General features: G+C 50.1%; 7 protein-coding genes across 10 annotated transcripts; 3 read left to right on the top strand and 4 right to left on the bottom strand.

The window, feature by feature from the left end:
* Positions 1 to 315: 315 nt before the first annotated feature.
* Positions 316 to 5,441, top strand: FVEG_10778 (chitin synthase). The gene is made up of 4 exons (XM_018899947.1): positions 316 to 422; positions 626 to 1,354; positions 1,440 to 4,154; positions 4,207 to 5,441. Exons 2-4 carry the CDS (start codon positions 1,271 to 1,273, stop codon positions 4,342 to 4,344), a joined length of 2,937 nt encoding a protein of 978 aa, XP_018758121.1. The 5' UTR covers positions 316 to 422; positions 626 to 1,270; the 3' UTR covers positions 4,345 to 5,441.
* FVEG_10779 (hypothetical protein) lies at positions 4,830 to 6,440 on the bottom strand (the record flags this gene model as incomplete). The annotated part of the gene is made up of 4 exons (XM_018899948.1): positions 4,830 to 5,192; positions 5,242 to 5,616; positions 5,667 to 6,255; positions 6,304 to 6,440. The coding sequence occupies 4 exons, from the start codon at positions 6,438 to 6,440 to the stop codon at positions 4,830 to 4,832; spliced, it is 1,464 nt and encodes a 487-aa protein (XP_018758122.1).
* A 1,466-nt stretch (positions 6,441 to 7,906) lies between these two features.
* Positions 7,907 to 8,035, bottom strand: FVEG_16887 (hypothetical protein; the record flags this gene model as incomplete). The annotated part of the gene is made up of 1 exon (XM_018906123.1): positions 7,907 to 8,035. One exon carries the CDS (start codon positions 8,033 to 8,035, stop codon positions 7,907 to 7,909), a length of 129 nt encoding a protein of 42 aa, XP_018758123.1.
* A 1,157-nt stretch (positions 8,036 to 9,192) lies between these two features.
* Positions 9,193 to 10,556, bottom strand: FVEG_10780 (cytochrome P450 oxidoreductase; the record flags this gene model as incomplete). Its single annotated transcript, XM_018899949.1, has 1 exon — positions 9,193 to 10,556. One exon carries the CDS (start codon positions 10,554 to 10,556, stop codon positions 9,366 to 9,368), a length of 1,191 nt encoding a protein of 396 aa, XP_018758124.1. The 3' UTR covers positions 9,193 to 9,365.
* Positions 10,557 to 11,225: 669 nt separating this feature from the next.
* FVEG_10781 (hypothetical protein) lies at positions 11,226 to 11,486 on the bottom strand (the record flags this gene model as incomplete). The annotated part of the gene is made up of 1 exon (XM_018899950.1): positions 11,226 to 11,486. One exon carries the CDS (start codon positions 11,484 to 11,486, stop codon positions 11,226 to 11,228), a length of 261 nt encoding a protein of 86 aa, XP_018758125.1.
* Positions 11,487 to 12,404: 918 nt separating this feature from the next.
* FVEG_10782 (hypothetical protein) lies at positions 12,405 to 16,097 on the top strand. Of its 3 annotated transcripts, none has more exons than XM_018899953.1 (4): positions 12,405 to 12,772; positions 12,934 to 15,208; positions 15,267 to 15,510; positions 15,568 to 16,097. In XM_018899953.1, the coding sequence occupies exons 2-4, from the start codon at positions 14,410 to 14,412 to the stop codon at positions 15,830 to 15,832; spliced, it is 1,308 nt and encodes a 435-aa protein (XP_018758128.1). In that variant the 5' UTR covers positions 12,405 to 12,772; positions 12,934 to 14,409; the 3' UTR covers positions 15,833 to 16,097. The 3 variants fall into 3 exon arrangements, with proteins under 3 accessions (XP_018758128.1, XP_018758126.1, XP_018758127.1); XM_018899952.1 differs by having other exon boundaries at positions 12,422 to 12,772; positions 12,837 to 15,208; positions 15,568 to 16,039; XM_018899951.1 differs by having other exon boundaries at positions 12,405 to 15,208.
* Positions 16,098 to 17,035: 938 nt separating this feature from the next.
* On the top strand, positions 17,036 to 19,885 carry FVEG_10783 (hypothetical protein). Of its 2 annotated transcripts, XM_018899954.1 has the most exons (6): positions 17,036 to 17,301; positions 17,373 to 17,484; positions 17,556 to 17,611; positions 17,684 to 18,162; positions 18,213 to 19,111; positions 19,160 to 19,885. In XM_018899954.1, exons 1-6 carry the CDS (start codon positions 17,180 to 17,182, stop codon positions 19,697 to 19,699), a joined length of 2,208 nt encoding a protein of 735 aa, XP_018758129.1. In that variant the 5' UTR covers positions 17,036 to 17,179; the 3' UTR covers positions 19,700 to 19,885. The 2 variants fall into 2 exon arrangements, with proteins under 2 accessions (XP_018758129.1, XP_018758130.1); XM_018899955.1 differs by having other exon boundaries at positions 17,373 to 17,611.
* The last annotated feature ends 531 nt before the right edge of the window (positions 19,886 to 20,416 follow it).

The following is a 20,416-nucleotide window of genomic DNA, read 5'->3' as shown; positions in this document are numbered from 1 at the left end:
CAGGGGAGGCTATAGCGGTTTTGGTGTAGCCCAAGTCCAAGTGCATTGGATCTCAACAGTCAGCGAACAGACAGACGTTGGATCTCAAGGACCACGGGTACATAACGTTAATTCACTCTATCTCGGACTCGATCTGGGCCCCGATATTTGAGTTTCTTTTGTCTTTTCTATTTCAAGAGAGATTTAGATCCAATACGAGAGACATCCATGCTCCCTGCGTCCCGTGGGGTACCTACTGTGCTGTCCTCGGGCGATACTGTGCTGTAAGTCCCCGTACGTCCGCTGTAGCGTGCTGTACCTACATTGGACGGAGCAGTTGGTGGGGCGGGTCATGTTTCTACTTGTAACGCTCCAAGCCAGGCTCTAAAATTAAAAAAGGTGCCTTGTTGTCTTTTTGACGTAACGGCCCGCTAAATCGAGAGGTAAGCCACGATCAGAATATGGATGCCTCTGAAGGGATTTTCTTTGAAGGAAACAAATCAGAAATAGCACGGGATTGTACATTATTGCCCCCCTCGACTCGACAATGGGTAGACGCAGCAGAGAATTGCGTGTATACGAGGCTTGTGCCCATGTGTCACGCTCCCAAAAATAGCATCGTCTGTTCTGACTTTTTGGCTGACAGGATTGGCATGAGGAGAGACTCTACGTCACAGACCACAAACATCGACCAACCAATTCTGCAAAAGCTGGCATAATATGGAGACACTAGTTACGCGGCGGAGGTCGATCTCTCTGGTGCTAACAAGGATCCTTGTTCTTTTCCCTTCCTTTCTCTCACTGTGTTTTTCCAAGCTTCACAAAGCAAGCTGACCTGTGTCGATGTACCGACTGTACTGTAGCAGCCCCCTCTAGCAAGCTCTGTCTAGTTTTTTTCCACCAGATTTTTCCCCTTCTTCCTTTCTTCTCCCCTTCTTTTTTTGTGTCTATCACAGAATATCCTCTCGTTTTTTTGTATCGCATAAACAAAAGTCGGCATCATATCTTGACGAAAAAGAGGGTTTACTCCGTCCATCGTAATACCATTTTTTTTTTGGCCCTTACCGTCCCTCGTTTAATTCCCGTTTTAGGTGCCGCCGCATTGCATCACAGCCCGGCACTTCCGATAGCGAGCTCATCTTATCGCATGTCATAATCGGCAAATTTACCTGGGGATTGTTTCTGAAGAAGAAGAGGACCACGAATATCGTCGCACATAACAACTCTCGCTTGCTCAGTTATTTTTTTGGGAGTCTTTTTTGGGACTGAAGACACAGAAAGTAGCGAAATCATGGGTTTTAATCCGCCAGGCCAAGGTAATGGCCCAAACTATGATGCGCCACGGGAAATGCAAGATTTACCAGCTGGCCAAGCTGTAAGTTAGCTCTCTCATCTCAACAGTGAACCCAACCAACCTACGCAATCACACAGCGATTCTAATCTTGCACTTTTCTCTGCAGTACCACTTCCGCGAATCTGACGAGACAGCCGCCGCTCGCGTTTCTCCTGTGAGCAATCCTTACGAACCAGACTACGATCAATTGTCCCCCCCTCCTCCGCTGGGCGCACAACGACCCGTCCCAGAGCAGAACGACTCGAGCCGCGACCTCCTACACAGTTCATACCAAGGGAGCCCAGGCCACAGCAGCTTTGATGGCCACAGTTTCGGCCACAACAGCTATGGACCTGGTGCTTTTGGGCATTACCCTGCTGATCAGCACGGTCGCATGCCTGGGTCTCCCGGCTACGAATACCCAGAGCCTGAGTACGATGTCGAAGCTTCACGTTTGGCAGAGTCTCGTCTCTCCGTCATGCACCGCGCACCTACGATGCAAGATTGGGGCCAAAATGGCGAGGCTCTGTCTGTTCCAGACTTTGCCCACGGGCGCCCCGACTCAACGTACCAGGAATTCGATGTCGACGAGAGCTGGATGATGCGACAGCAGCAGAACCAGCTTGCAGGTGGTCTCGGTCGCTCAAAGACCCGCAAGGTCAAGCTTGTCCAGGGCTCCGTCCTCAGCATCGACTACCCCGTGCCCAGCGCCATCAAAAACGCCGTCGAACCGCGATACCGAACCGGCCCCGGAAGCATGGAGGAGGAGTTCACAAAGATGCGCTACACAGCTGCTACATGCGACCCCAACGACTTCACCCTGCGAAACGGCTTTAACCTCCGGCCCAAGATGTACAACCGTCATACAGAGCTGCTCATCGCCATCACCTATTACAACGAGGACAAGGTGCTACTTGCGCGCACCCTCCACGGAACGATGCAGAACATTCGGGACATTGTGAACCTCAAGCGCTCCAAGTTCTGGAACAAGGGAGGCCCCGCGTGGCAGAAGATCGTCGTTTGTCTCGTCTTTGACGGTATTGACAAGGTCGACAAGAACGTTTTCGACGTGCTCGCGACAGTCGGTATCTATCAGGATGGCGTTCTCAAAAAGGACGTCAACGGCAAAGAAACCGTCGCCCATATTTTCGAGTACACCAGTCAAGTCTCTGTAACACCCGATCAACAGCTTGTCCGTCCCGATCCCGACAAGCCTCATCGCAATCTCCCTCCCGTCCAATTTATCTTCTGTCTCAAGCAGAAGAACAGCAAGAAGATCAACTCGCATCGCTGGCTCTTCAATGCCTTTGGCCGCATTCTTAACCCGGAGGTCGCCATCCTCATTGATGCCGGAACGAAGCCCGGCCCGCGCGCCCTCTTGTCCCTCTGGGAGGGCTTCTACAACGATCGTGATCTCGGCGGCGCCTGTGGAGAGATCCACGTCATGCTTGGCAAGGGTGGAAAGATGCTTCTCAATCCGCTCGTCGCGGTGCAGAACTTCGAGTACAAGATCTCCAACGTCCTCGATAAACCTCTCGAAAGTGCCTTTGGATACGTTAGTGTTTTGCCTGGTGCCTTCTCGGCGTATCGCTTCCGCGCTATCATGGGTAGACCTCTGGAGCAGTACTTTCACGGCGACCATACGCTCTCCAAGTCATTGGGCAAGAAGGGTATTGACGGCATGAACATCTTCAAAAAGAACATGTTCCTTGCCGAGGATCGAATTCTCTGCTTCGAGTTAGTCGCAAAGGCCAGTCAAAAGTGGCATCTCAGCTACATCAAGGCCTCCAAGGGCGAGACTGATGTTCCCGAAGGCGCTGCTGAGTTTATCGGCCAGCGACGTCGATGGCTCAACGGATCTTTCGCCATGTCGCTCTATTCCCTCATGCACTTTGGCCGAATGTATGGCTCAGGGCATAACCTCATTCGTCTCTTTTTCTTGCATATCCAGTTCGTGTATAACTTGGTCAACGTCACGTTTTCCTGGTTCTCGCTCGCGTCTTTCTACCTCACCACCACCATCATCATGAAGCTTGTCGGAACGCCTCAGGTTCTCTCGGGATACCATGGTTGGCCATTTGGCGATACAGCCACGCCGATTGTCAACGTCTTGGTCAAATACATATACATCGCCTTCCTCGTCCTCCAATTCGTTCTCGCTCTCGGAAACAGGCCTAAAGGCGCGCAATATACTTACGTCCTCTCGTTCATGGTCTTTGGCCTTATCCAGCTGTATCTTCTCGTCTTGACCGGTTATCTTGTGTACCGCGCATTCACTGGAACACCCATCGAGGAGCAGATCTCCTTCGCGTCCGGCAAAGCCTTCTTCGATAGTTTCTTCGGGGGCGATACTGGAGTCGCGGGCCTGATCATTATTGCCCTCTTCACCATTTACGGTCTCAATTACATCGCGTCCTTCCTATACCTCGACCCGTGGCACATGTTCCACTCGTTCCCTCAGTATCTCGTTCTCATGTCGACTTATATCAACATCCTGATGGTCTACGCCTTCAACAACTGGCACGACGTGTCGTGGGGAACAAAGGGCTCTGACACTGCCGAAGCCCTGCCTTCAGCCATGATTGTCAAGGACGAGAAAGGCAAGGAAGCCGTGGTTGAAGAAATTGAACAGGAACAGGAGGATATCGACAGCAAGTTCGAGAAGGTCGTCTGGCGAGCTCTCGCACCCATGAGCGAAATGGCAGAGGAAAAGCCCGAGAAGAAGGACGTCGAAGATTCATACAAGTCTTTCCGAACTGGTCTTGTTATTCTCTGGCTTCTCTGCAACATTGTTCTCATTGTCGTAGTTACAACAGACGATTTCATCACACTCGGCGTCTCGGTGAGTCACTTACTCTCTCCTGTCCTCTACAACATACTAATGCACTGTTCAGAAAGCATCAGACGTCCGTACGCCTACATATTTCCGTGTTCTTCTTTACTCAACAGCTGTGCTGTCTATTGTTCGCTTCTTCGGCTTCCTCTGGTTCATTGGACGAACCGGCATCATGTGCTGCTTTGCCAGGCGATAAACGGGGGAGAGCGTTTTGCCGGGTGAAATGTGTTAACGAACTACATATTCTTGGGGTTACAGGAGAAAATTTTGGTGTGATGCTTCTTGTCTGAGAGATTTTGTTCGGGTTAGGATGGCTTTGAGTTAATAGTGGCATGCAACGACTATTACTTACCGGCGTTGCAAATCAGAGGCAGATTGCTTTCGGATTCTTAATCTAATCTATATTTTTGTATTCAGGATCACAGCCACATGCATCTGTACCTTTGGCGCCGGCCCTCTTCACAGATGGAGTCCGGTGATCAGCATGAAGGGCTCGTGAGGCAGCCCGAACTTCACTGCCTATCCACTAGATCTACTTCCACTATTGAGCCAGGTATTGCGGAATATATTCGCGGTCGCCTCTGAGGACTGTCATATATCGTCTCAGGCAGAGTCAGATTCTAGTAAAACCTGCTTGACAGGATCACGACTCCCATCTCTATGATTTGCATACCTCAGTATCTACAACTTGGCCTTGAGTTTCAGCTTGCTCTCTGCCTCTTTTCTCTTTCGCCTCCAGCTCTCTAACCTCGGTGCCACCATGTCACCCCAGATAACCAGCCACTGTGGATCAAATGCAGGCAACTTGCGTCCAGATGTCCCTTCAGCAGGCTCTCCAGCGATGCCCCTTAGATACTCGAAGAAGCCTTCATAGTCAGGCGCAATTGAGTAGTAATCCTTCCCTCCTCTCTTCTCATTCACACGTTGCCGTTCCCATTCTAGCTGCTCAGGAATAGAGGGCAGTGCTTTCGCACGGCCGGCAAGAAAACGGGCGATGGCTACGCTTTGCCACTCGTAGGCTCGAAATGTGAAACCTCCTCCAAGCTGCAAGACTAAGTCAGTTTAAAAGGCAGTTGTGAGTCAGAAGACTTACCATTCCAACGAAAGTCAGCGTTGGATCTTCAATGTTCCACGTATGCTGATATACACCAGGAAGCCGACGATAGGCATTCTTGACACGCTTCTGAACCGCAGGGATGAAAGGAAAACTGAAGGTATAACCAGTCCCGTAAATGACATGATCTATGTTATCAAGATGTGAACCGTCGGTGAAGTGCACACGGCCAATCTGTGGATCGAACCGTTGAATGGCTGGCTTGATGGTGATCTTGGGATGCTCGAAAGGAACCCACCCAAAGGCTGGAATCGGCTGGTCCCTTATGGAAGCGTAGACCTGCCCATCCACGACATCCAGGATCTCGTGAATGATCTCGATGGAGGAGATTGAAGCTCCAACCACAATAACTCGCTTCCATCGTCAGCGTTGGACCGTTACAAGACATCGGATGTTGTGCTTACCTTTCCTTTATACTTGGATCCTTCTCTGAAGTGTTTGCTATGCTGGATCGCACCAGGAAACCTCCTATCGAATTCCAACAGCCCTTCGACCTCTGGAAACCAGGGTACGTTATAGTGGCCTGACGCTACGACTATAGCGTCGAATGTCTCTCTCCACCAGTAGTTTCGGCCTTTGAGTACTTTTCGAAGAGTTATAACCCACTCTCCATTCTGTTTCTCGACTCTCTCAACTGTCGTTTCCAGCTCAAGCAACTTGTCATGACCACCGCGAGAAAATATACCTTCTATCCATTCACGGACAACAGAGTGATGTCTAAACAGTGAATCTGGCCCATACTCATCTAAAGTCTTTTGTGAGAGCTTCTTGGGAAAGGGCTCTTGAGTGTAACTCATGATATCCGGCGCAATGTTGCTGTGAAGGTTCTCATGGATCGGGGTGTCCGAGAATCGGTGTTGATGGCTGTTTACTGTCTCAGAAATTGCTGTAACCGCTGGTAGGTTCCCAGGAACGGTGACTTCATTGTCAGCCTCTCCGTTAACTAGCCTCTTCAAGGAAGGTATCCCTGGTGGCTGATGCGGCGTATGAATCCTATCAGACGTGAGAGGCATTTACTTCCAGAAAGAGAATGTCTCTTACCAAGTTCCTCCAACAGCCGACCTACGGTCGAATACCCTGATGGTATCGAATGCTGCCTCCTTGACAAGCGCATCGGTTGCAATGGCACCAGCCGGACCAGCACCAACTACAGCGACACGTCGAACTTTATGAGGCATTTGTGATATGATGATGCTCAAATGAGATACGGAATACAGATGACTCGGAAAGTGTAACGAAGATAGGCCATGCGACTGATGTAAACGTGGTCGACACTGAGGACTCGGGGTAGTCAAATCCGAAATCGGGTTGAGACAATTACGCCAGATGCACGGTAATTGCGTTCATGCACGACATTGTAGCACGCAAGAGCTCCTAGGTTCTTCATGATTCTGTTGACCAAGGAGCGGGGAAGTTCTCAGATCGATATCTTGTGTTACCATGCCAATCTTATCAACGCCATATGTATCAGAGGGCCAATAATACTCGTCTATATTCAATTGACCTCAATAATTCAACTCTAATGGACAAAAGTCGAAGCATTGTCGGCGAGACAGATATGACATGTCTAATATCTTTGGCTATGATGATGACTCCACTGGTAAGCTATCTCCTTGCGTGATTGGGGGTCAATAGCACGCAAACAAATGGTCGTCAGTTCGCGAATGATGTTTGAGGAAACGCTACTACCCATAGAAGTCATATTGTCTTAGTAACATGTGCTGCATGTGATTTTGTCTTATCACCTTGAGGAAGACTTGGCTTCAGCGAAATGGCATCATAAACATCTAGGCTTCCTGTTACGTTGTGGTCATGGGCCTGCATCGTCCTGGACAGTCAAGCTTTACTCTATTTCATCAATCAAAAATGAGGTTGCCGTATAATCGAGAATACCTGCTTATGTGAGACCATTGGCATACAGCACTCCATGATATTTGGTAGTACCTTGGGAGAATCGTTCTTAAACTCTAGCAAAGCGAAATTGAGGGCTTTCTAAAGCATGACAGACGTCTTTAAATAAAAATAGAACTTCTTGTAAGAGATGGCACTGATACACTATAACATCATGCCACCGAACCATATGCGCGAACAGTGTAGGGCATCAGGGTCATCATCTGAAGTGATTTTCGCAACGCTATGCCTAGTGCAAGACTGCTCGTGGCTTCGTGCCATGTTGAGCAATGTTGTTAAGGATTAATGAATAGGGCCTCACTATCTGAAAGATATACATATCAAGCAGTATCTTATCAGCAGTGTATGGAGTTAGAAAGTCCATAGTGACGAATGATACGTGGGCGATGGGCCTTGGCGGAGACTGAGGCCTCAGTTGGACCAATCAATGGCTATTATACATATTGCTACAAAGTTTCACGGACTATATAATAAGTGCCTTGATGTCAAGGCCTTGTGGTAATGAGTTCCATGTGCCATAGTACTGTTTCGTTAACGCTGATATAAAAGATATCACGCAGCGATCTTCAGACTTCATCACGAGATTTGGGGCCAAGCGAATCGTATGAAGTCCTGGGCCCTTCAGGAAGACATACACATTAGTTTCTAGGCACCCTCCGCGTCACAGGCATCGGCTTGGGTCCGGTATCGCAATTTCAGAGGCGGCGCTCCCTTGCCAGCTTCCGCATTTTCATCAAAGTTGGAGTCCGTGGGCGATGGCTTTCAATTTCAAGGGCGCTGGTTTGAGGCGGGCATCAGGTGCGCAGGCCTTGTGACCTTTGCAGCCTCCCTGGGCGGTCCGATAGTCTCGTTCGCCCTCCATATTTAAGGTTCTGTGGCAAGACGTTCACGATGTAGGCTCAGCTACTAAGCCCCTCCATTGTATCAGTGTGTTTATGTAAGAACTCCATCATAGTTGCTTGAGATGGAAATTGTATCAATCAGGTAATGCGGCGCCTCAGAGGAAGCTACAGCTCACGAAAAGTGTCTAGTTAGGCAAAATGTACATTTGCTCGTTGCTACAACCTTGGTCAAGAGTTACCGGAGTCAATCGTGGCTTTAATTTGAACACTCGGACTGGTGATCATGGAGTCAATGAAGGTGAGAAGTAATTTCGCTCCAACCGTAGCAATAAGATTACGCGTGCCGATATGCGGTGCCGTTTGCATCGACCTCAATCGAGATTCATGACTAACCGTGGCAATCTCCTACTGTCAAAGCTACCATCAACATTCGGTAATGGCTGGCGGAATGTTCAATAGTCAAAAGCCTCCCACCAATTCACCGCGATTGGTGACGTGGAAAGGTTGGAGGACGACGTAACAATGCTATAGACGTTACCAGCGCATTCTTTGTGAGCAGCTCAAAACAAAGTGGTGTGCAATCTTAGAATGCTACGGCAAATCAGGTACAATGACTGCCTATGGATGGTAACCTCCCATGGGGAGGCAAGAAAACTTGAAGAGCTTTATCCTAAGTGATGAAAAGACTTAGGTAATTGAGTCCAAGTTTAGGGGAGTCTTTACTGAATTTATTTAAGCACCCTCTTCTAAAGTCTTATGTTTTCTTGCTCCCTGGGCCCCCCCAACAAGTGCTGCATCACTAGCGCTACACACAAGCATTCCAACACGAAACAAGACGGTGTGCAGGTGAAGGGTGTAGACTGACTGGTCTACCTGGTTCTTGTGAGGGGTTATCTCTTCTCCAACTGGAAATCTCGATTTAAGCTTTCGGTGATATCACTACCGAGATGCCCCAGGACTTTCTTGTCCGGGGCGTGCAACTGTAAGCACGGTCTTTGTCGATCAGGTGCCGGCTTATCACGGTATCCCGGTCCGGCTTCAGCCTCAGCTTGTGGTGTGAAGGCCTTATCATGGTGGGAGTCAAGATCGCTGAAGCTTGCTATCTCTCGACCGAGCATTCACCGCTTGTTTGTTCAGATCATCTCACAGTGGTCAAAGAAGCTTTTGTAAGGTAAAGGTCTCGATTTCTATCTAAGAAATGCTGCAGGATGCAATAGTATAGCTAATTAAGCATCTGCTGGGTCATAATCTGTCATGAATAAACAATGCAATCTTGTGTAAAAGAGCAAAACTCGCTTTTATCTTGTAAATCCTCCCATGTAATCCAAAATCAGTAAGTTATTCCCATGTCTAAACAACAATGGCCTTGTGCGCTGGCCGGATGTCAATGCCCGATGAGTAGTTGGCAGAGCTTGTGGCCTTGGTGTTGATGGTAGTCTGGGGAGCCTCCTGCTTGGCGGGCCAGATCTCGTGGCCGACTTCTTGCTCCTTCTTGTGGTGGTTCTGGAGCTGCTCTCGGATGCTCTGCTGGAAGAAGAGAGGACCCTGCTCCATCTCGGGGTGCATCTCACCGTTGATGAAGACACCAGCGTTGACATTCTTCTGGGCGTTGGCGCAGAGGTACTTGTCCTCAGACATGACACGCTTGTAGAGCTCAGTGATGAGGTTGAAGTCCTCGTCGCTGGAGTTCTTGTTGCGGAAGAACTCGTATCGCATGATGGAGCGCGAAGGGCTGAGAGGAACAAAGCGCTGGATCATGAAGAAGTGAGGAGAGATGTTGGTGGAGGCATTGGGAAGGTAATATGTGACAGCGATGCGGAATCCACGGTCAATCTGGTCCTGTCGCTGGGCACCGAAGTGCTGGATGTAAGACTTCTGTGTCTCGACCCAGTAAGAGTTGAGGTCGGCGATGGTGGGGATATCAGGGTGAGCGACCTTGCAGTGGTAGCACTCGTTGTAGTTGTCGGCAAGGATCTTCCAGTTGTAGTCGCCCTCCATTTGCCAAACGTGATCGAATTGGTAGTCGTCAAAGTTGTAGTAAGAGAAGCGCTCGTGTGTGTCGAGGCTGTCAAAGTCATCCTCCCAGGCGACCTCGGGGGTCTTGGCGCCGTCCATGTTGATCCAGATGAAGCCACGAGCATCAACCTTGACGTGGATGGGAAGAAGACCATTCTGCTTCTGGTCAAAGCCAGTGCTGGCATCACCGTGGTCACCCTGCTCAGGAGCGACAATGGGGAAGGTACCGAAGCGGGTGATGTTGTGGAAAGCGTTGATGTTGCCATCCTCGTCGCGAGCAATGACAAACTCGAAGTTGGCCATCTCATACTTGAGCCAGTCACCAGCGTTGGGGAGTCTGGCTTGGTGAGTGGTGAGGAGCCACTTCTTGGAGAAGATGGCGCGCTTCTCAAGCTCGTACATCTCGACTGAGGTGTACCATGAAGCGGGAAGAGCACGAACGGCGCTCTTCTCAGTGACAGGGCTGGGAGCGGGAGCAGCAGAGCCGCCGAGGCCAAAGTATCGTTTCAAGAATGACTGGGCCATTGTGAATGTGCTTGTGTGAGAAGAGAAGAGGAGGAGGAAGAGCTGGGTATCTTGATGAAGATAAGAGTGAAGATGTGAAGACAAGAGATAAGGACTCCAAGTCTTATATAAAAGTCTTGTTGGTTGGAATGGTAGAGTAGTGATTGTTGATGATGATAATAATTCGATTGAGGTTGGATCTAGACGTCTTCTAAATACTTCTTTTGCATCTGGTGCATCTGGCACATCTGAAGCTAATCAGGGCGTGTCTATACTCTATCGCCAACATTGAAACCACCCCCTTGCCACCTGATACCTGACGCGCCGTCTCGTCTCGATAGATTGAGTTGTTGCTCGCAATCAGGTGGCCCTCTGTTCCGGTGTTGGCGACCGGTCACATGATCGGACAGGCTATCTTTGGGGCCCGGCTAGCAACATTCACCCCCTTTGACAAGCCATGCCCGGCCTCAATTAGACCCTCCAAGAGTCATAGATGACGGCCTCTTAGTTGGTGTTAGTCTGCGCGTTAACTTCTCGATTAGGGGTCTTGCTGCTGTCTACGCCACGGCTTAGGTGTATTATGTTCCCCCACGTCAAAGCAAACCAACCTCCGTGTCTTGGTGATGTTGCAATTAGACCGTTCCGGACCTGCAGATGCCCAGACACGGAGCAAGGTCTTCGCGTTGAAGATCATGAATTTCTAGAAACCGGCAGTTCCTTATCGGAGCTTCGAGATTGATTATTTTTGGCATTTCGGTTCAAGTTGCTGCTTTCTCGAATCTTCAGAAGCCCTGGACAAGGCTGAAACAGAATTCGGTCTAAATGCACCCGAGCACATGATCGGAGGTGACGAAACATTGATGTATGCATTGCTTGTTCCTGATGGACTTCAAATGCCGGGGCAGTGACCGCCTGAATGGTCATACGGACACAGCGATTTCGTAACAACATCCTCAATCGCTGCAACGCTTTCTTGTCAATAATTCAATATGGAGACGGCGGAGACCGACTGATTGCAATTGCTGATACATGACCGCAGAAAGTCGATAAGGACGCGTCTAGTCTTCAGCTCGAGAGGGATTACTTTTCGAGGAGAAGCAAGTTTAGGCGAGAGTTGTAAAGAGCTGGAGCTGGTCTGTGCCGGCGAGTCCGGGGTATGGCTAAGCGGCTTAAGTCCTATCGTTGAGCTAACCCATCATGATAGATCTAGGCCCGGACCCCGACTCCAGAAAATAATGGACTCAAAACTCCATCACGGGAAATATTTCGTGGTAAGATCAACCGATGGCTCGTTTATGGGGTCGCCGGCTGATTCTCCCCACGGAGGTTTATGGCAGGCCCAGGCGAAATGAGATTTTTCCGCTTGATTATGCTATTCTTCATTCAAGAATTCATGGAAGCGCGGCGCTATCCATGGTAGGACTTTTTGGGTAAAAAAACGAGTGACAATGGTGAGCGAGATTGACTATTGCGACTTTACCATTCCCGCGGGAATGTGGATTTTAATACACAAACAGCGAGCCATAAACCTCTTCAGATGAGCAGAAAACCGTAGAGTAGATCGTATGAGTAACAATGGGAAATGAGTTCAGAATCATTCGTTTTCTGAGGATAAGTGACATCAGAATCGTTCAAGTTGGGAGATGCTCTCTGAGTAGTTGCTCGTTCTGGCTTAACAATTGTCAACAACAAGGCACGGATCATCTCAAACTTGGAAATATCGTCTTCTCATAAGAAGTATCAATGACAGAATCGTACGAGAGTACTGAAAGAATCGTATGTTGTGAAACGATTGAAAGAAATGTCATGCAGGACCAACAAATTCGCAAAGATATGAATTGAAACTTGTTGTATATACCAACTGGCTTCCTGCCTTTCACTCGAAATTTTCGTCTTCCTCTTCTCAGCACCTCGAGATAACTTCATAGTCCTTGAGTGTGACTATCAAAGCAGTTCCGGCTATTACACATTTCAAACGCGCGTCTCACTTGTCACATATATCATATGAGATATTTTTACTCCAGAACAGAAACAGTCAATGAAAGAATGAGATATCAAGGACATCACTCAAAACTACCCTGAACCTCTTCGACAACATCACGTCTGATGGACAACGATAAGCTCAGGCACGGATAGTGCAAGCGAGATGAGCCTCACCGCGATCTTCGTCAACTCTTACCCTACAATGAACATCTCGATCTAGCTATCGACGCCATGTTGCTCTCCTTCCTAACTACGTAAGTGAAAAGAAACCCACTAGAAGCCGCAAGGAAGTGAGCGAAGCGCTTGACATGGAACAAGTTTTGGAACATCTCTACTTGGTTCAACGCGTCACTTGGAGATCTGCGGTTAGCCGCCGATGATGGAACTCAAGATAACACCAAGATGCTGAAAATAGACCGAAATCGGCAGGATTTACACATTTCGAGCATATTGCATGATCACGACAGCTTCTCGAAGGCATTGATGCTACACGTGGGGGATGTGCTGGTATGGCACGGTTGCGCCACTCCGGGGTTGTAGATATCACATAGACGGTATCGGGGACCGGGCGTTGTGTCACATCACGATGGCCTCTATCCCCTGATATCTCGATGGTCAAATGATAGGATAAGAAAGGACTAGCGACGCGAGGCAGAGTAGCATTGGCCATGTGTTGGTGCCTGTGCCTCCATCTGGCTTCATCCCTTCTGGGGTAGGGATGACGAGTGCCGGCATCCTCTATCCATCCGTCGCATCGCATTTCTTGCCACGCATGCCAGCAAAAACATCGAGACCACCATCTGTGGATGGGGATTGTGCATCGTGCATGGGGAAGTGGACCAAACTGCATCAAGATAAGCAAGACTCGCAGCGGTATCTTGACAAATTACTAGCCTCACTTTGCTACGGACCAACCGAGCTAAAGATGGTGTGAGGCATTGGGAGAGGGCGAGATAAGTCTTGGAGGCCCAACTAACGTACGTTAGTGTGAATCTGTCTGTCTGTTTTCCTTCGCATCTGAAGCAGTGACCAACCCCTTGTCTTGGTTCGATACCGATTGAGGTTGGCCGAGTGCAAATTGTGCATGAAGCTAGGCCCGAAGCAATGCTAGGGTTACGCGTTATCTCTGCGTGCGGAGAATCAAGAGCCAGCTACAATGATCTCCATGAGCCATGGGTACCGAGTTGCAGTGCGGGGGAGAGCCCAAAATATGGAGATAAGGCTTTTCCTATTACGGGATTTGGCTTGCAACTCGTACATGAAGGGATGGGAAGGCTGGACATAGGCGTGGATAACCTCATGGTGAGGTGAGGTGAGGGTAGACCAGCTGATTGTGGGATAAGAGGATGCTTGGAATGGAATGGGATGGTTTGGTCTGGTGATTTGTGAACAAAGGCCACCACAATGGTGGAGGAGGACGAGAGAAGGGAGGCTAGACACCCACCCAGTTGGTCAATGCAGAGACATGAAGACATCCATAAACATGGTTCTCAGTATTGTTCATCTCGTCAAGCTGAAAACCATCCATCGTACGATCTTCATCTTTCAGCGTGAAGTTATCACGACTTCACGATAATCTCCAAAAATGACTTCAAGATAGCGAGTCTCACGTGATCGGGTTTCTCTCTACCCCATAACCGGACTCCGGCTCTCAGCTCCGGAATTCCAGATCTGACCCGGAAAATGACTTTTGGTGAGAGACGTCCGGAATACGGTGGTCACCGAGACCGGCACTGTCTCTAAGGCGGGGTGATAAAAGGCCCAGTGGACGAGGTGAAATACACGATCAATTCACTTGGTGGTTATACATCATCTCTCTATTACTGTTACAGGCCAATTGACAGACCAATTCTCACCATACCTGTCTGCCAATAGCGTTGCACCGAATACAATGGCCTCTTCATCATACCTCATCGTGGGAGCCGGTGTCTTTGGCGTCTCCACCGCCTACCAGCTCATCCAGAAGTACCCCAATGCCTCTGTCACAATTGTCGACAGAGATCCTTACGACGGTGACAACCGTGTAGCTGCATCTTGGGATTGGAACAAGGTCGTTCGCGCAGACTACGATGATCTCCTCTACTGCCGCCTCGCTCTTGAGGCGCAAGATATCTTCGAGTCCGATCCTCTCTGGATGCCTCACTTTCACAAGGCTGGTGTTTTCTGGGTGTGTCGCAGCGACTACGCTCAAGATGTCATCAACAACTACAAGAAGCTCGGCCGTGCTTCGGACATCCAAGTCTACACCATCGAGGAGGCTAAGAAGCTGTATGGCGGTCTCTACGAGGAGGCTGACTACACTGGTGCCAAGGAGGTCCTTGTCAACAGAAACAGTGGCTGGGGAGCTGCAGGTGACTCTCTGCGCGCTGTGACGCGCGAGGCTATGAAGCTGGGCGTCAAGTACATCGTTGCAGATGTGGCTACTGTGCAGATTGAGAACGGCCGTGCCACAGGCATCCAGACGGCCAAGGGCGAGATCATCTCGGCCGACACAGTTATCCTGTCTACCGGAGCATACACAGCCAAGCTTCTGGAATACAGCGCTGCACGCCACAACCTGCCTGATCTCCGATCTGGTGATCGCATCACAGCTGCTGGTATCACTACCGGCATGGTCACGCTTGATGACCAATCATTCGCCAAGATGAAGGACATGCCCGTCGGCTTCCAAGGATATACTTACAGACACAGTGAGTTTATACCCGGGTGACGCACGCCTTCTAGAACACCGACTAACGCTAGCTGCAGACTCTCCCTTCATTGGCAGTCTGCCACCTACCAAGGATCGCGAGATCAAGTGGTGGGGTCGCAACATCTTCAGCAACCACCGCGCAGTCCTCCCTGGCCGCGTCGTCTCCGCACCACCAGACGAGAAGGACTACGCTCAATGGAAGGTCCCCAACTCTCTGAAGGAAGACATCGACAACGCCAACCGTCTGTTCTTCGGAAGCAAGGGTGCGCACTGGAAGTACGAGAAGCATCGCATCTGCTGGTATGTATACCCCCACCATGACGACGAGAAAAGACCGACTGACACCGAACGTTACAGGGACGCATTCACATCTAGTGGAGATTTCATCATCTCCCCGCACGCAGGTGCCAAGGGTCTGTACGTCGCGACATGCGGCTCGTTCCACGGATACAAGTTCTTCCCTGTGCTGGGCAAGTACGTGGTGCAGATGCTCGAGGACAAGCTCGAGCCTGAGCTCAAGGAGAAGTGGGCTTGGGACAGGGAGCGGCCCGATGCAGCTCTCAACTGCGAGTTCCCCAACTCGGAGATGAGGGACTTATTGGATCCCGCTGCTAGACTGTAGAAGGAACCAAGGTAGCAATACATAATAGAAGCATGTAAAGAAGGATGGATGGAAGCTCAGATCAGGGAATAAACAGAAAGAGAGGGTAACATCCTCTGAGGGGAATAACTGCGGGGGAGACGAGCCAGGGATTAAGGGCGACATGATTGGGCGTTGGACGGCATAGTTACGAGCATAATGAACGAATTGAGATTCTTGTTACTACCATGACATGATCCAAGTCATCCGTGATCGCCTCTGCCAAGCAGAAATGTCCTAAGCCAAGCAATGTTTAAACTGCGTTGTCGGAGTAAGCTACGTAGAGATGCAGCTTTGCGTATCTTGGGCATCTCCTCACCTCCACTCTTATCTAGCACCCTGGGCTAGCGAGGTGATCAATTGATCCACAGCAGCGTTATCTCCCTAGTCTCTCCCCGACAGATCTCCGTTTGTCGGAGCGAGGCGGGAGCCAGACGAGGTGTGTCTCGGTGAAGGCAGAGGGATGGTTATTTCTGGAAGCTCTGATAGAAGGTGGGTGGTGGGTGCAGCAGGGCAGGGCAGGGGACGTGGAAAGTTTGTGTCGGCAGTGGGAAGATAACGAGCGGTATGACCGAATGGTTGGAGATAGGGAATTCTTACGGTGAAGAGTTTTCACCTTGCCTGCTCTGGAGGAATGACTCGATAGATACAGTGTAGTAGTGTTATTATCACCAGACCAAAAACGCCGTGATGGCAAGTTATCCCACGCTGTGTCGTGTTGCGCTGCGCTGTGCTGTGCTGTTGCTGCAACGGATGGATTGGATTGGATTGGATTGGATTGGATTGCTGGGATGGGATGGGATGGGCTTCTGTGTTTCGCGCTCAGTGGGCCTCATCTCTGACCGGGAGTCACACTATCCACGCCCCCTTGTTCTCTTCAGGCACTTCGCATTAGCCTGAGCCATTCCATCCAATCCCTGGACAACCCACTAAGCTTTTGCTTCTTCGTATGTACACTGCCAAACCCCGCGTTATCAGCAGCGCAGCGCAAGGGCCATGAGTAAGAGTTATTCCAACACACGCACGCACGCAGTCCATTTGAACCAGTAGGCAGTGCGGGGTTTGCAACAGTAACTGTAAGCCATCCCAAACTGCACTGTATCCTCCAGTAGAGCAGGCGCCAGAAGGTCCCAGAGGTCCAAGGGTAAGGTATTTAGTGGAAGCGGGCCCCTTTACAGCGAGCGAAACAAGGTTCACCAACTCCTACGCCATCAACTTTTTTTTATTCATTATTGTTATCATCCTCCTCGCCGGGACATTCCCTCCCTCCCCTTCCCTCTTCTCTCTTCCTTGTCTCAGATAATAGTAATATCTATCTTACCCTTCAAAATGTCGAGATCTTCAATGTCACCCACCGAGGAGAACAGCAACACGAGCAGCAACAACAATAATAATCCTCCCACTAGCACCCGCGGCAGACGACGCTCTCACCACGCCTGTCTGACTTGCAGGTTGGCAAACCAAACACACACTGCGATGTCATGTCGCGTCTGTCACAGCTGTACTGATTTGAGAAACCCAGACGAAAGAAGACCCGTTGCCCAGGCGAGAAGCCAGCATGCTCCAGCTGCGTCCGCCTCAAACAGTCATGCTCCTATCCCCCGGCAGTCAGGCCCTCCCAGAGCGGTCCTTCGGTACGTTGTGCATGGGGTTTTGCACACGCAAAAAAACAACAAAAAAAACATAACTTGACGATTTTAATTAGGAGGAGAGATTGGCCCATCTGGAAGAGAAGCTTGACTTCTTGCTGAATGGAAGCTTGTAAGTATTTTTCTTATCTCTGACGCTTTCTTTACAGTGTGAGGGGTTCTAACTTTTGGGGGCGTTACACAGGCCTACGTCACAACAAAAACAGAACCAACACCACCAGCAAAACCATCACCAACAGCAACAGCTCGATTCGGCCCTCGAAGAAACAACAGACACGTCCGAAAAGTCATACTCTGGCGTGCGAAACACGCGCGAGCACAGTTACCCTACAAGCCATCCCTCAGTAAAGTCCGAATCCGAGAACTCGTCGCTGCGACCGAGCCATTCCGATATCGCTGTTGGCATCTCATTGTACTTTGAGTTCTGCCATCGACAGCCAATATGGTGTTTTGAGCGCGACGAGGTCAGGGACTTTGGGTCTATGCATGATGAGCTTGCTTGCAGCATTCTCGCCTTGACGTTGCGATTCTCTGACAATGGGGATCAGGCAAAGTTGTACGCCAACAATGCCAAGAGTCTCATCATGCTGAGGATCGCAAATGGGACTGTAGATCTTGCGACGCTTGAGAGTCTCTGTCTTCTGTCCTATTCTTCATTCATTGGTATGTTCAAGCTATCTCTATTGTCGCGACACATAGACTGACATTTGTAGACGGTAATGTTCACCTTGGCCAATTCCACCTCGGCCTTGCGCATCAATTATGTCGCTCTGCGATGCTGGACGTCGAGACCGTTTACGGCATGGAAGATCCCATGTCGGACCGCAAGAAGAGGCTATTCTGGAGTCTACAGATGCTTGAACAATCCTACGGCCGACAAGAAGGTCTTTTGAGCGTACCAACAGAGATCTGGCGCCCGGCCTATTCCACTACTCGAGGCCCAATGCCAGACCCAAGAGCGCCGACTCTCCCCAGGGATGATCTCGGTTGCCAGCACCAGAACGAACCTGGTATCTGGAACACCAGCGTTCATCTCGGCTGGGTCTGGAGTCAAGTGCGAAAATACGTCTCCGACTGCTCACACAACAACATCAAGGAGCCTTGGCGACATGACTCGATGTACGCCAAAGTCCTCGCCGACTTTATGGAGACGGAGAACAGGATACCCATGTGCCATCGCTATGACACTGTCAAATTCTACGAGCGCAAGGTCGAGGACCTAAAGATGCATCGCGATTACTGGGCGCCGTGGTTGAAGGAACAGTTCACATACCATGTCATTCCGACCGTATTGAACCATCCTTTCTTGTACATCGTGGGAGCCCAGCACAACCCCAACCTCGCCATCCCAAACACTTTTTGGAGGCGATCGTCAGAATTGGCACTTCTACATTCCACATGGATCGTTCGCATGATCGACATGGTCGTCGATAAGCAAGTACCGCTTGCAGATCCTTTCTTCGGCCACGTCGCTGCCATTGCGGCGACGGTGCACCTGTACTACTGCTGTGCGGCTGCGACGCGATTGAAGCACAAGTCAAACACGGACTTTGCCAAGTGCAGGCGATTTTTGAAGACCTTTATGCACACCTCAGCAGCTTGCAGAGCATTGGTATGTATCTTTTTGAGTGTCGCATGAATTTGCACTAACAATTGACAGGACCGCAATCTTGATAAGATGACGCGCATCGCTGCAGGTACATCTGATAGCATGGACGTTGAAGACTGGATGCCCTCAAAGATCTACCTCAGCGTCCCTCTCATGTGGAAGATCCTCCAGTTCAACACCTTTGCAGACTCCCACGAGCTCCCAACAGCTGGTCTTCTCAACCAATCCCTCGTGCCAAACCCCACCAACGAGGATGCAAATGAGAACGTCACGCTGGAGATCATCGTCGCCAGCGCACCGGAGATCACAATCAACACTGCAGACGGCGGCCAAGAAGCGCCAACGCTATCTTACAAGGCCCCGCTCTCGTCGCAGGGTCCAGACTCTGCGCGCGACACTGTCTACGACGAGGTGCCAGTGGACGATAACTTGACGCTATGTACTACGCCATGGCTCTACGCGGACTCGTCGCAGTTCGTCAACATTGCCGACATGGGCTGCGATGACCCCCAACCCGCCCTCAACGAGAACAGAGGGCCTGCATGGTGGGAAGGTGAAAATTTTAGTAATATCATGTTTAATCACTTTTAGGAGTATGGTAAATGGAACTTGGGTATGGACAAAAAGGCTAGGGTAGGGTAGTGGAGATCTGATCTGCAGCAGAGACACGTACAGTAGAATATTCTCTTGCTTAATTGAGACGTCTAGAACTGGGCATGTTACCTTCTCCCGTCATTCCACGCATAACGAGTCTTGTCATTCCCTGTTTTAGATCAACGGTGCATTGTCTCCTGAATCCTTCCTTCTCTCCAAATCTCCAGCTACATCCCATACAGAGTAGACAAAAACAGGGCGGCGTTGCAGGTCTTCTCTCCACAATGACAGAAGCCGCGCATCATCCATCTCCAAGCCCGTCCCATCAGTGTTGTTTACTGCGGAGCTAAAACTCCCTCGGCGGGTTTGTCCCCTGCTTGCTCTCTGATGAGCGTCTCGATTTGGGGGCCCGGGGTAGCCGAAACCGGGCAGATTTTCTGGGGAAGAGACCGAAGGCCAAAAAGTTCAAAATGCGGGGGAGAGAAGCTTGAGAAGGCTGCCGGAGATGGAGAAGACGCTAGATATGCACAGTGTGTCCCTCCCTAGCCAAGGTGAGAGACTGAGTGGATGAGAAAGTGTCGAGGGGTGGGGACCGTGCTTGACTACCTTTTTGCTTTGAAGAGAAAGGGAAAAAGTCTCTCTCGCGGGTTCAGCATTTCTATGTGTCAACATGTCCCCATACGATGAAACCGGGCGTCTACACAACCTGGGGTA

Source organism: Fusarium verticillioides, chromosome 11, assembly GCF_000149555.1.
Source record: "Fusarium verticillioides 7600 chromosome 11, whole genome shotgun sequence".
Lineage (NCBI taxonomy): Eukaryota > Fungi > Ascomycota > Sordariomycetes > Hypocreales > Nectriaceae > Fusarium > Fusarium verticillioides.
This window is presented reverse-complemented; position numbering and strand designations above follow the sequence as displayed.

Bases quoted from the DNA above. Each gene is read 5' to 3' on its own strand.
- FVEG_10778 (XM_018899947.1), top strand. From the start codon at position 1,271: ATGGGTTTTAATCCGCCAGGCCAAGGTAATGGCCCAAACTATGATGCG. The intron at 1,355-1,439 runs GTAAGTTAGCTC...TTTTCTCTGCAG, and splicing joins ATTTACCAGCTGGCCAAGCT to TACCACTTCCGCGAATCTGA. The intron at 4,155-4,206 runs GTGAGTCACTTA...TGCACTGTTCAG, and splicing joins TCATCACACTCGGCGTCTCG to AAAGCATCAGACGTCCGTAC.
- FVEG_10782 (XM_018899953.1), top strand. From the start codon at position 14,410: ATGGCCTCTTCATCATACCTCATCGTGGGAGCCGGTGTCTTTGGCGTC. The intron at 15,209-15,266 runs GTGAGTTTATAC...CGCTAGCTGCAG, and splicing joins AGGATATACTTACAGACACA to ACTCTCCCTTCATTGGCAGT. The intron at 15,511-15,567 runs GTATGTATACCC...CGAACGTTACAG, and splicing joins GAGAAGCATCGCATCTGCTG to GGACGCATTCACATCTAGTG.
- FVEG_10783 (XM_018899954.1), top strand. From the start codon at position 17,180: ATGTCGAGATCTTCAATGTCACCCACCGAGGAGAACAGCAACACGAGC. The intron at 17,612-17,683 runs GTAAGTATTTTT...GGCGTTACACAG, and splicing joins TTCTTGCTGAATGGAAGCTT to GCCTACGTCACAACAAAAAC. The intron at 19,112-19,159 runs GTATGTATCTTT...AACAATTGACAG, and splicing joins CAGCAGCTTGCAGAGCATTG to GACCGCAATCTTGATAAGAT.